The following is a 12,636-nucleotide window of genomic DNA, read 5'->3' as shown; positions in this document are numbered from 1 at the left end:
GCCATGCTCACCTGTTTTCAAGGTTTAACTGATCTGCATCAGCCTGTGTATATGTGTTACAGGAGTTGAACCTTGTATCTATAAAATAACTGAAACGTGTAATGCTTGTTCAACATAGACCTTAAATTTTTCACAAGAATGTTGGTGTACAAAGAGACTTTGGTTTTGCAGGTTACCTAGAAAAATGACAAAAACTAAAATTCTGTAGCTATGTGTGCTTTGGCAATCTAGAGCTGTTGCAGTATAGTAACAAGAAGGTATAAAGTTGTGTGACCCCCACCCAGCAAGAGGTGAACCGAAGTGAGAAAATTGGTGGATCACATGGTTATCTTAAACTTCAAGCTGGTAAGCTGTTCCTGGTGGGAAGTGGGGGCAGTTAGCTCTGTACATTGTCCTAATTAATATATTTGCTGATAAGATAGATTTGCTCAGATATATGTATCTTTTAAATTATTTAGTATAGTTAAAGTACTAACAACCTAATTAACAAACACAATTTAACCCTATATAGAGGTTGCATGTTATAAAGTAGTGTGCAGTTTTCCACACACTGTGCCAAACCAATGGTATGTAGAAAACAGCTGATGTCACTGCCTAACCACTTTTTCTTCACTTCCTAGTAGGAGAGACAATTGAAGATCGAAGACTTTACTTTTTAGAAGGTTGTAGAGTAAATTTTTCTAATTGATCGGCATTGTGACATACACTGCCCATAGTAATGAAAAAGAACTGCAGTTGTGATTAGTACTTTCTCCTGTGTTGTCAGGTGCTTGCTTTTATTTTCTATCTGAACAAACTGGAGGCAGTCACATCAGCAGACCATTTGCTCCTTTTGGATTAAGGGATGCTTTGTCAAGGCTTTGTTCTGTGATGTTGCAAACAGCCTGTAAGATACAGGTTTTACAGTGGCAGAAGTATCGAAATGAAGGTTATCTTTTTGAAACAAAATGTACAGGTTTCCTGATGTTGCGTTATGTATGACAGAGTGTGGGAGTCACTACAGCACTGCTTTCTCTGTAAAGCAATAACGATAGACTTTCTTGTGTGTGTATGTGTTTAAATATATATGTGTGTGTGTGTGTGTGTGTGTGTGTGTGTGTATATATATATATATATATATATCTCGATATACATATGTGTGTGTGTGTGTGTGTGTGTATATATATATATATATATAAATATAAATATATATATATATATATATAAATATAAATATATATATATATATATATATATATATATATATATATATATATATAAACATAAATATATATATATATATATATTCACACACACACACACACACACACACAGACACACACACACGCACGTGTGTGTAACACCCTGTGTTGTGGTTGAAGTGCACTCGAGTAACATGTACATCAAAGGGAGAGTGCATGAAGTCTGCTGTTTTCAGTTTTACTATTTTCCTTGGTATTGCATGGTTTTGGAGTTAGTATATATAATTTAGCTTGGGTATGAAGAACATAGCCAGGCTTGCCTCCTGGAAAATTAAAAAAAAAAAAATGTCCTTTTTTTGTCACTCAACCTGTGGATTATCTGATCTGCCTCTGATCTGATGCCAGCAGCTCTGCCTCCTCTAAACATTACTCCTGGCTATAACGGTCTCTCCTGAGATTTGCTGCCCTTGCTGTTAGATCATTCTCAGAGATCTATGCGGGTAAGTTAATTTTTTGCTTATCTTTGACTTCAGAGCTGTTCAACTTTAGATAATCCAATGGCTGCATTAAAAAATAAGATTTATCTGAGAGCCACATCCACAGTAATAAATACAGTATTCAAATTATTTGGAGAGTCCTACTGTTGGCTAGGGTTAGCAAGCACTTCAAAATTTCATAAGAAAGAAAAGTCATGGTGCTTATAAAAGTTTTATTGAAACAGACATGATGCAGTGATTTTTTAAGGGTAGATGCCTTTCCATTAAGGGATACTTTTCTAGCTGTAGTAAATGCCAGCAGGTTTAATGTTTTAACCCTCAGTTGTTAGCAGCATCAGTGTTGCCTTCTGCATGCTCACTCTTCTTGGCAGCCTCGAGTAATATGCACATGCCGCTCCTAAGCTTTTCACAGTGCTTAAGAATGCTACACAGGCCTGAACCACTGAAATTTGATAGATACAAATGAACAAAGAAATGGTCCTTTTTAGAAATTGAATGTCGTTCTGGAGTGTTTATCACACCACTGTTTAAAGTTATGACCAAATCCTGTTTGCATTTGTGACCAGCATACCTCTCAACCTCTTCATTTTAATGAGAGCTCTGCAGTAGTTTGACATTGTTTACTAAAGTAGCTATATCAATTTCGATGCCTGTAGTTGCCAGTCACAGTAAATTTGCAAGAATATGATCTGTCAATGAATATCTGTAGTTTGATTTAATGAATTTCTCTTTTGTAAAGGTATGTGCTCCCGAACATCGAGCACATTTTGAGTCCAAACTTCCTCAATTTCGGGTACGTCTCTATTGGTAGCTGTTGTTGAGTCTTTTGGCTTTTCCCGGTTAGGGGTCGCCACAGCGGAACTCCGGTCTGCTAATGATTTGCAGAAGATATTTACGTGCCGAGTTGCCAGCCCTGAAGCACAACCTTCAACGAAGGTACACCCATTCACGCATGTCTCTACACAGAAGACGCTGTAGCTGAGAATCGAACAGGACAACGTCTTACAGTGAGGCGACAACACTACTGCAGCACAAAATCTTCTCCTTTTTCACTTCTGTTAGTATAAAAAGGGTCTGATTGCAAATCACACAATTCCAGCTGAAGGCCAGATCTTACATTTTCAATGGAGACAGTCAAGGGTTGAATTGATTTATCTACAGTTTCCTTAAAATCACCAAATCTTTTCTCAAATTCCTCCGTGATCATTTCAGTATACTTTATATGAGCTGAAATGATACTTCCACAAAAATGTTCATTTCTTCAAAATATTCTTTGCAATTCATAAAAAAGTAAAAATATTATTAGCCAATGTTGATTTAAAAACATTGTTTACTTTTAAAGCCTTTCAAATAACCATATCAATATTGTGTTGTTTCCCCTGCAGGTCTATGTTCAGTTCATTCAAATGGTTAGTCATAGCTGCTATAAATGCAAGATCTGATAAAAATATGATCTTGCCTTATATTTTCAAGTTCTGTTTTGTTGGACTTCACATCGGTTATAAGAAATATGGATATTTCTTTCCAAATGGCAAAACAGCTCAGAAACAAAAGCGAGATTCACCCCAGACCATGTGCGTTGCAACAAAAAACAATGTGCAAAACTTAACACAAACTTTTCATGCACTGCACATCTTATAAGTAAGCTACCAGAGAATTACTGCATAGACCTGAAAGTATGTATGTTCAAGATGCTACTCAAAATGCTAAGAACAGTGACAGCAGAAGCAGACCACTGTTCCCCTGTTAGTTTCCTTTAAATGGATATAATTACAAAATAATACAAATGAAGACCTTTCTTCCGTCTAATGCAGAATGCAAAACAGTGCTGCCTTGTATTCAACAATTTTCAGATACTTTTCGCTGGCAGTAAAACAAATAAGGCAAACTCAAGTACAAGTACGTTTTCATCAAGTGTATGGTTCAACTTTAAAGCAAAATTTAATATTCCCCCGTTAATGCACCCCCCTTAACTTATTTGACCTAGCTCGGCCATATTTAAAAAGAGTAACACACATCCCCCAAACACAATCACTATCCATACTACACTATCCTCAATCGGAAGACTTGCCATACATTGCCTCTCATCTCTCCCCACATGCCTAGGCAGTGGGGTAGAAATTCCACGTTGGCCTCAGTTTTTGTCTACCAAGCAACCTGTGCAAGGAGAGGAAGATCCAACAAATTAGTTGCTATCCCACTTGTCCTGCATTGTTTACAGCCCTGTCTCTTTCTGCTCTCTCTCAGCATTGCTAATTCCTTCAATATACAGCATCCCAAACCAATGTAAGTAGTGCATGACATCACTTTGCCTCAGTGAAAGTCACCAACCAGCTCCCATTGCCTCCACTATAGCTAGAGCACAGGCAAACTGAGTAGCATCAGCTTTCGTTTTCTCTCAACAGAGTTCAGGGATCCTTCACCTGTTCCTTAACCTGGCGTGTCAGCACTTCAGTTGTGTTAGTTATACCTTCTCCAGCTTAATGTTATATTACAGTAATGTTTCCGAATACTGTCTTACATGTACTGTCATTAATTAGTGCAGGTGGGATGCACAAATGTGGCCCATGGGCCATGTTTTGGACAGCCCATTTCTACGTTATAAACCAGTTTTATTGGAATAACTCCAGATTGCTGGTGCACACAGTAAGTTTAATAATGCATCAGAAACTACTTTAGATTTTGACTCCACTACCTTTTCTTAGCTGGCTTCTGGATCATCTCTGGTGTTGGGCCTCAAGGCTTCCCTGCATTCAGGGCCCCCTGCCTCTTCTGTGTCTTCTCCCACCCTCCCAACAGAGAGGAGGTGCATGGGAGGCAGAGGTGCAAGAAGAAACACTTAGAGTCTCCTGAGGATTTGCTAACCAAACATACTTACCTTAATGAAGGAAAAAGCTCCTTTAAATGACTCTGTGAAGAATCCTCCTTTGGTGATTTGCTCAAACTTAAGAAAATGCATTGAGGATGGACCACTGAAACCTCTTCCCAGGAGGAATAATTTCTTTCTTGAGGCTTACTGCTTGGGTCCACCACATCCTGGGTGGTCCCCTATCTGGATGCCCTTGTGGATCTGCTGTCTCAGAGTGCCTGGAGAGGACCCAGTGTGATGTCACCTATCTCCCGGAAAACGCTATTGAATTTTGTTCTCCCCAAAGGGTAGACCTCACTGGGATAAGTGAGTTATTCTAAATGTTAATGACATAAGGTGGGGGATGTATGCTTTACAGTCCCCCACAAGTTTAACAAAGTCAGTAAATGTCCAGTCTTTTTCAGCCACTATTTCTTTGCAAAGCCATATTTCAGAGATGTGATTGATTCTTTACAATCTCACATTTATTCTCTTTAGTGTTGTTGGTCTTCTTCCTGTTCATCTCCATCTCCCAACACAGGAATCTGGCTCAAGTTCAAACTACTACTGATTCTTCTAGTGACCACCTGAACTTTTTGCTGCATCTCAGACATTGTCCTTTGGAACATTGGAAAAGGTTTCACTGCCAGAGTCTCTCTCTGCTTTATTGTCAGACAAATGAGAAGCAGAGTCCTGTTCTGATTGATGGCTATTTTTTTGTTGGATAAACTCATTTCCTCTCTAGCTTGTTGAGCACCAAAAATCTCTTTGATCTTTCAGGAGAAAAATGCCATGAAGACAGCTGCATACGGCAGCTTGAATCTTACACCTGCCTCTCAGCATTCCCTGATTGCAGGGATACATTTTTCTCTTCTGCCTGATGTACAGTAAATGACCATTTTCTACAAACAGTCTGCTGTCTCCAATTTTTAATACTTTGTCCTTCTGCTACAATACTGTCTGGAACAACTCTTTCTGCTGGTGTATTTGCATCCTTACTAATACAGGCCTTGGCTGCTTTCTCGTGACCTGGTTTGGAGCATGCACTCAGTGTGTCCTTTCAATTGACAAATCCTGCTGTGGAATACCAATTGCTTATTTGCGTTTTCATAAAACTAATATAGTCTGTTCCTTCCAGTTTCTTTGGTACAGCCTAAAATCTCAGGTTTTCACAGTGTGCTTTGCCTTCTCAGTTTTTGAAGTAGCTGCTCTTAGAAGTCTCATACTCAGCCCGCCTTTTGTTCATTTCATCCTTTGATTTTTACAGTTTTTATCAGTTCTTCTGACTAGCTAGCCAGTTACTTCTGTTTTTCCAGCCTTTTCTTATTTGAGTTAATATACTCATTCAGTGCTTTATTTATTTTAATCAGCTCTGAGTAAATTTAATTTATTTTTTACCTCAAAATTACTGGAAACCATTTGTTGTACCAAAACTGAAGCTTGAACTGCTTTTTTTTGAACAGCTGCAGGATTCTTCCCATGCATTGCTTTCTCTTCACCTTTTATTGCTGCTTTTATTTGTTTTTTTTTTTAATTTCTTCTTTGCTGGCATCCAGACAGTGTACTTGCTAGCCATTGCTAGCTGTTATTTCTCAGTTTCTTTTTTCACACTGGGAGAGCTGAAGATAAGCTGTTGAAAGAAACTACTGGTCGGTAATTTTAGCTGTAATTTTCTCCTCTTCCCACTCCATTTGTCCCTTAAAATGTACCTCATACAGCTTTCACACAAGACCAAGTCCTAAAATGATACCAAAATGTAAAAGTACTGCATTGATCGGTCCTGACAATATCCCTGGATGCATCTTAAATAGCATGAAGCATAATTTAGTTGCTCTCCTTCAGTCTCAGCCTTCTAACATCTTTTGTATCAAGTGACTGGAGAACCACTGCAGTCATTCCCCTTCAGTAAGGGAGGACCTTCCATAGACCCAAGCAGTTATCGACCCCAGGTCTGACCAGCCTCGTGTGCAAAGCCATGGAAACACTGGACCCATCTAAAGGTCACCAAAGCAACGGATGAAGGAAGATCAGTACACACTGCATGCTTTGATGAGGCCTAAGCTTTTCACATAATTCGCCACTCGAGCATAGCAGAAAAGCTTAGTTAACTAGGAGTAAATTCCTATGTCAATCACTGTTTTGCCAACTGGCTCACTGATAGGATGCAAGAAATTAAAATGGAGAAGTTACCTCCACAAAGAGATCATTCTCCAGTGGAGTCTCCGGGGTTCTGTACTGGGACCTCTCTGATTTGGCATCTATTTTCCTGAAGTAAAAGCCAATGCCAGTGGGCTCTGTCTAACTTGGTAGATGACTGCAAGCTAGGAGCAGTTAGTAAAAACCCAGATGACTTGGTCATCCTGCAGAAAGTTTGTCCCACATAGGTGACTGTACAAATTAAGCTCCCAAAACTCAAACTGGGTCAAATATTACAGGAATACTGTCTGTGGTAGTTCCGAGGGGTAGAGGACTTCCAAATGCCAAAACGTGTATTGCTGTATCCTTTGGAAGTCCTCTACCTCACTGAACTACCACTATTCCTGTAATGTTTGACCCCATTTGAATTTTGGGTGCTTAATTTGTACAGTGACCTAACTTTTGACCAACATGTATCCATTGTTGTAAGAAAGTCCTTCTTCTACATTGCACAGTTTATAAACAAAGGGATTGTGTTTACATCAAGGGAAGTCATTGTCCCCCTTTACTCAACCCTTATTAGGCCATTCATTAAAAACAATGCCCCATTCTGAAATGTTTCTGTCCAGACACATGCAACAACTGCAGCGCCCACAAAAATACCTTACTAAAAGGATACAAGGCCTAAATAACATACCCTGTATGGACTTGAGCAAAACCCTGTCATTATAAAGACTGATAAGAGATGATCTGTTGTGACATCCCTATTTTGGGCCAGTAATAAAGGAGCCTGAGACCTCACCACTGACACTGGAGAGGGACATTCAGCTGTAATACAAATGGATACACTCAGTATTTCCAGATGCAGACCTCTCTGCATCAAGCACAATTTTCTTTAAGAGCAGACAGGGAACACACAGCCTGGTGTCTGGGTTTATCTCTCTGTCTCTCCCCATGTCCCCAGTAAGGATCCCCACTGGCACAGCCGCAGAGGCAAATTCTCAGCCAAGTGCCCAAGCCAGGTCCTCCACCACTCTCTCTGTGAAACCAGTGCTTCATTTCCCTCCTCTAAGTAGCTGACACACACTCTGAGATTTAATTTTCACACACACCTGGTAAAGGCTGGCACAGATTACCAGCTGTACCAGCTTTGCCCAGACTGTAAGGTAGATTCACTGCCACCAGTCAGTTACTATAAGGCTCTTAAAATGGTATCCGATTATACTGAGTGAAGTTAGTACTAATACCAATGGTAATGTTAACCAAACAGTCAGGCTTCAGGAGTGGCCAGTTATCTCCAATTAAATATATGCAAATACTCTCAAGGGTTAAATATTTTCTTAAAGGACCAGCCACAATGAACAGTTTAAATATATTTAATAATAAATAATAAAAGAACATGAAAATACTAAATATCTATTTATGGTAAACACCAGTTTCAGTCACAGGAAATATTAAAAATAACACAACTGAAAAGATTCACAGTTACAGAAAAACAATACTTAACTATTCTCACTATTTTTCCTGACTAATCTAAATTTAGAGTTGCTATTCCCTGGCTCACTTGCTAGAAAAAGGGAAGTTGAAGTAGGTGAGGGACTCATCTATGTCAGGTTTCCAAAACTGAGTGCCAAGTCTGCCTGAGAGACTTCTCAGTATAATAGGTTCATAGGTTCATACTAGGCTATCTGCCCTAGGGCATTTATAAGGCTAGCCAGAGTGTGTTTGGCTTTCGCCACCCATTTTAAATTAATTTTGCTATGCCCTTTTTCGAGGTTAGTATACTGTGCCTCTGTCTAACAGTGACACAGAAGTGATACCCGGGGTAAACCTATGATCTCCCATCCACTCATCAAGATTCCTCATGAAGAGAGTCAATGAGGGACTCTGCCTAACCTGGACTGGGATTTTATTCCAGAGTGAAGGGAGCCTCTGGGTTATGAATCTGTCCCACCAGCATGTCCTATTTATTTCAGTGCTGAGGTTCAAGTCTCTCGAGTGCGTAGCTCGATGGGATTTGGATTTTCTGAGGTGCAGCATGTCCATTAATTCCGGGTTGGACATGGCTTTATACGTCAGGCACAGATCGCCTCTGAGCAGGCGGTATGCCACTGAGTAGAGCTGGAGTTTCTTTAACCGGGCAGCATATGGCATCTGTTTGAGCCCTTTGATCCTCTTGGTGAGGTACTTTTGGGGTCTTTCCAGTTGCTGCAGGTGTCTGGTAAGGTACATCCCAAAAGGGGCATTGTACTCAATTATGGGCCTGATGAAGGATGAGTATAGAGGCACAATGACCTCCCCTGATCTAGATGTGAATCCCTTCATGATTAGGTGGGCTATATAAAATGTTTTTCTAACCACTTTGGCCACGTGGTTGTCAAATGAGAGATTGCTATCGACTTGGGTCCCCAGGTCCCTAATTACTTCTTCTGTACTTAATGGATTACCACCTATGTGGTAATTTGTGGGCACTTTGTTTTTGCCAAAGGGGATGACTATACACTTTTTGGCGTTTAGCTTGAGGCCATGGCTCTGGCACCAGTTGTCTGTTTCTATGAGGCCCTTTTGGAGGATGCTTGTGTCTGCTGGAGATTCGATTATGGCACCCAGTTTGCAGTCATCTGCGAACTTGGTCAACCACAGTCCTTCCATGTTGGCATGTACCTCCGAGAAATATATACCGAACAAGAGAGGTCCCAGGACTGAGCCTTGTGGGACGCCACTTGTAACTGGTTTGGAGTCTGACATGGCTCCAGCAATTCTAACCATGTGGATTCTGTCCTTGAGCCAGTTTGCAACCCATCTAATGACATAGGGGTTTATATTTAAGCTGGTGAGCTTATCTATAATGCCCGAGTGGGGTATTGTATCGAAGGCTTTTGCGAAGTCCAGGTAGGCTGTGTGGACCACCTTCCCCTCGTCAATGGCCTTGGTGACTGTTTCAAAGAAATCGACCAGGTTTAAGAGGCAGGATCTGCCCTTAAAGCCGAACTGAGTAGGATCTAGTGTCTGTAGGTCCCCAGTATCTTTTTTTTATGAGGTCCATGATGATCCTTTCCATAGCTTTGCAGACCAAACTAGTCAGGCTTATGGGGCGATAGTTTCCAGGATCCGTTGAGGCGCCACCTTTGTGGAGATGGACCACTGTTGCTGTACGCCACTCTTTGGGTACATATCCTGTAGTAAGGCTGAGATTGAACAGTAGTTTTATGTTTGGGTTTAGCTCTTCTTGGAGTTCATGTAGGACGCAGCCCGAGACACCGTCTGGTCCCATTGATGCTGTGTTTTTTGCTTTGGAGAGGGCAGCTCTTACCTGAGCATCTGAGATGTCAGGGGGGCAGCACTCTGCTGGGATAGATATTTGCCCTTTTGTTGGGGGTGGGGGGTGGAGTTTGCGCTGAACCTGTCAGCTAGGATGCTGGCAATGTCTGTGGGTTCTGTGTATTTTTTGTCATTTTGGACTAATTCTGAGCATATCTGGGAATTCCCACCCAGGTTCCTAACATAACTAAAGAAAGTCTTGTGATTATCCTTAGTGTCCTGTGCAATTTTCTCTCGAAGCTGGCCTTAGACAATTTTATGAGTGCCCGTAGTTTTTTGCTAATACTGATCAGAGATGCCTTCCCTTTTTGGGATTTTGCTCTATCATGTAGTAGCTTCCTCCTTCTATTATATAGTTTGTTTGTGGCTGCGGTCCACCAGACAGGACGTCTGCCTTTGGAGGATTGGGTCTTGGTTTTATTTGGGATTGCATGATCCATGCATTCCTGAAGGTGTTCATAGAATGCGTTTATAAAGGATTCTGCGGTCTGGGCCGTATTTTCCACAGGCCCGGGGGCTTTGAAGGATTCCACGTTGGTTTTGAGGAGAGTGAAATTTGCTTTAGAGAAGTTTTTCACTGTGGTTTTCAGGGCAGGGGGTGGAGTCGGGATGTGAATATCCAGTGAGATTAGTTTATGATCTGATCTTACCAGTGAGGGATACACTTCTGGTCTGGAGCATAGAGTCCCCATGTTGGTGATGATCAGGTCCAGTATGTTTTCCCCTCTTGTGGGAGTGGTAACAAGTTGTTCCATAGCATTTGAGTTTATAAATTCTAGGAACCTTTGGGCTAGGGTGTTGGAGCTAGAGTAATGCTCCCAGTCTATGTTTGGGTAGTTGAAGTCGCCCAATATAATGGTGTTTGGAGAGACCTTCATATTTTCCAGTGTTCTCAGGAAGGCCAAGTGGGGTTCCTGGGTTTGGGAGGGTGGTCTGTAGCAGGCTATAAACTGGAAGGCAGTTTTACCCACTGTTAGTTGCACATGGATAGTCTCTGATGCTTCGTGCTGCGCCACCAACCTGGAGGTGTGGGTATCTTTGATGAATATTGATACTCCCCCTCCTTTTGTGGTTTGGTCCAAGTTTTGGGGCCGAAAAGAATGGTATGAGGTATAACCTGGTAGTGCTGTGGTGCTCTCGGGAGCCTTGAACCAGATTTCTGTTACTGCACAGATATCGATGTTCTCCATGCTAAGGAGAGTTTTGAGTGCGTGCATCTTGAGGTTTAGACTTCTGGCGTTGAGTAGCATTACTCTTAGTTTGTTATCCCTTGTGATACCTATGGAGGTGGGTTTGTCTTTTGAGCCTTGCCTAAAAAGGCACTATGGGGGTAGCAAGAGCCTTTGCCAATATCCGAAAGCCCAGGCTTATATCTAAATATTATTTCTCAGATAGCTTTCCGAATGACATCACATCTGGCCACCTGACTCTGTTTCGCAGCCTATCGCCAACACTAGAAGCTGCCAGGATTTTAGCACCTATGTGTTACCACACACACGGATAGAGCTTTGCTCAGATCTGCTGCATCTCCTGGAAGTCGTAAAAAATTTCAAACCTCTACCCTTACAGAGTAGCAATTGGCTCACTGCTAGAGACAGTAAAGAAGGCTTCCTAATACTTTGTCTCTGGCTGCAACCAGAACTGTAAGATACAGTCTTTATGGCCTAATTTAATTTCAGATATTTTTCAAAGTGAGCTGTGACTGAGATTAACATCTTCTCTTATAGTATTCTCTGATAAAACATACACATTTAATTCAGTTACAGTCAGAACCTACTCTTGGTGCATATTTAATATAAGCATCTGTATAAATCAATTTGATGTACAAATGACATGTAATTCTTTAAAATACCCTGTCTTGAGAGCCTATCTGCATTGGCATTGGTAAACCCCACTGTGGTGCTGCACTGCTATGTCATATTCCTGCAACCCTAGACTCTGTCTTAGTAACTTGGCAGTTTGCTGGCTGACTTGTAGCCATGTTAAGGGATTGTGGTCTGTAACTACACTGAATTTCCTTCCATACAGATAGGGTTGAAGTTTCTGCAGTGCCCATATAATGGCTCGACATTCCTGTTTTGTTGCTTAGGTTCATAGGTGTGGACTATGCTAACAGCCCTGGAGTCTATATAAGCCTAGCCCAAAAATTCCTCTGCATCATGCCACCCAAAGTTAGTTCCCAGTGCCCCTGTCAAGCAAGGCCACAGGAGTGATCCCTGGGGTGAACTTCCTATTGACCATCCACTCGTGAAGATTTCTCTTAGAGGGCCAATGAAGTGCTCTGCTTGACGTGAATGAGAATTTTTATTCCAGAGTATGGGAAGTCTCTGGGTTAGGAACCTGTCTCTCCAGCATGTTCTATTTTATTGTGGTAATGAGGTTTAGGTCCCTGGAGTGTGTGGCACGGAGGGATTGGGATTTATTTAGGTGTAGCATATCTAGCAGATGTTCATCGTGCATACAGCTGCAGTCATAACAGATGGGTTCTCCTGCCGTCAGGCGGGTCCTCGGTCGGCTGAATTCCAAAGTCTCTGTCTGGCGTCAGTTGTCGTCGCTTCTTCCCTGACGTCAGTGAGACAGGGGTATAAAAGAACCAGCCGACGCCATTTTCTTCAGTCTTTCTTGCCGCGCGGTGCCCGAAGCAGAAGCAGTT

The 12,636-nt window shown here is 41.5% G+C and overlaps 1 protein-coding gene across 1 annotated transcript in view; it reads left to right on the top strand.

The window, feature by feature from the left end:
* ARHGEF18 (Rho/Rac guanine nucleotide exchange factor 18) overlaps positions 1 to 12,636 on the top strand; it is a 2,448,098-nt gene that overhangs the window by 1,260,875 nt on the left and 1,174,587 nt on the right. The window contains exon 14 of the mRNA XM_044090748.1: positions 7,583 to 7,606. Within this exon, the coding sequence (XP_043946683.1) occupies positions 7,583 to 7,606 (24 nt within the window). The remainder of the gene's footprint in view (positions 1 to 7,582; positions 7,607 to 12,636) is intronic.

The sequence above is a fragment of the Protopterus annectens genome, chromosome 13.part0 (assembly GCF_019279795.1).
Source record: "Protopterus annectens isolate FY-2018-M chromosome 13.part0, PAN1.0, whole genome shotgun sequence".
NCBI classification, from domain to species: domain Eukaryota; kingdom Metazoa; phylum Chordata; order Ceratodontiformes; family Protopteridae; genus Protopterus; species Protopterus annectens.
The sequence above is the reverse complement of the archived record's forward strand: the minus strand, read 5'-3'. Positions and strand labels throughout refer to the sequence as shown.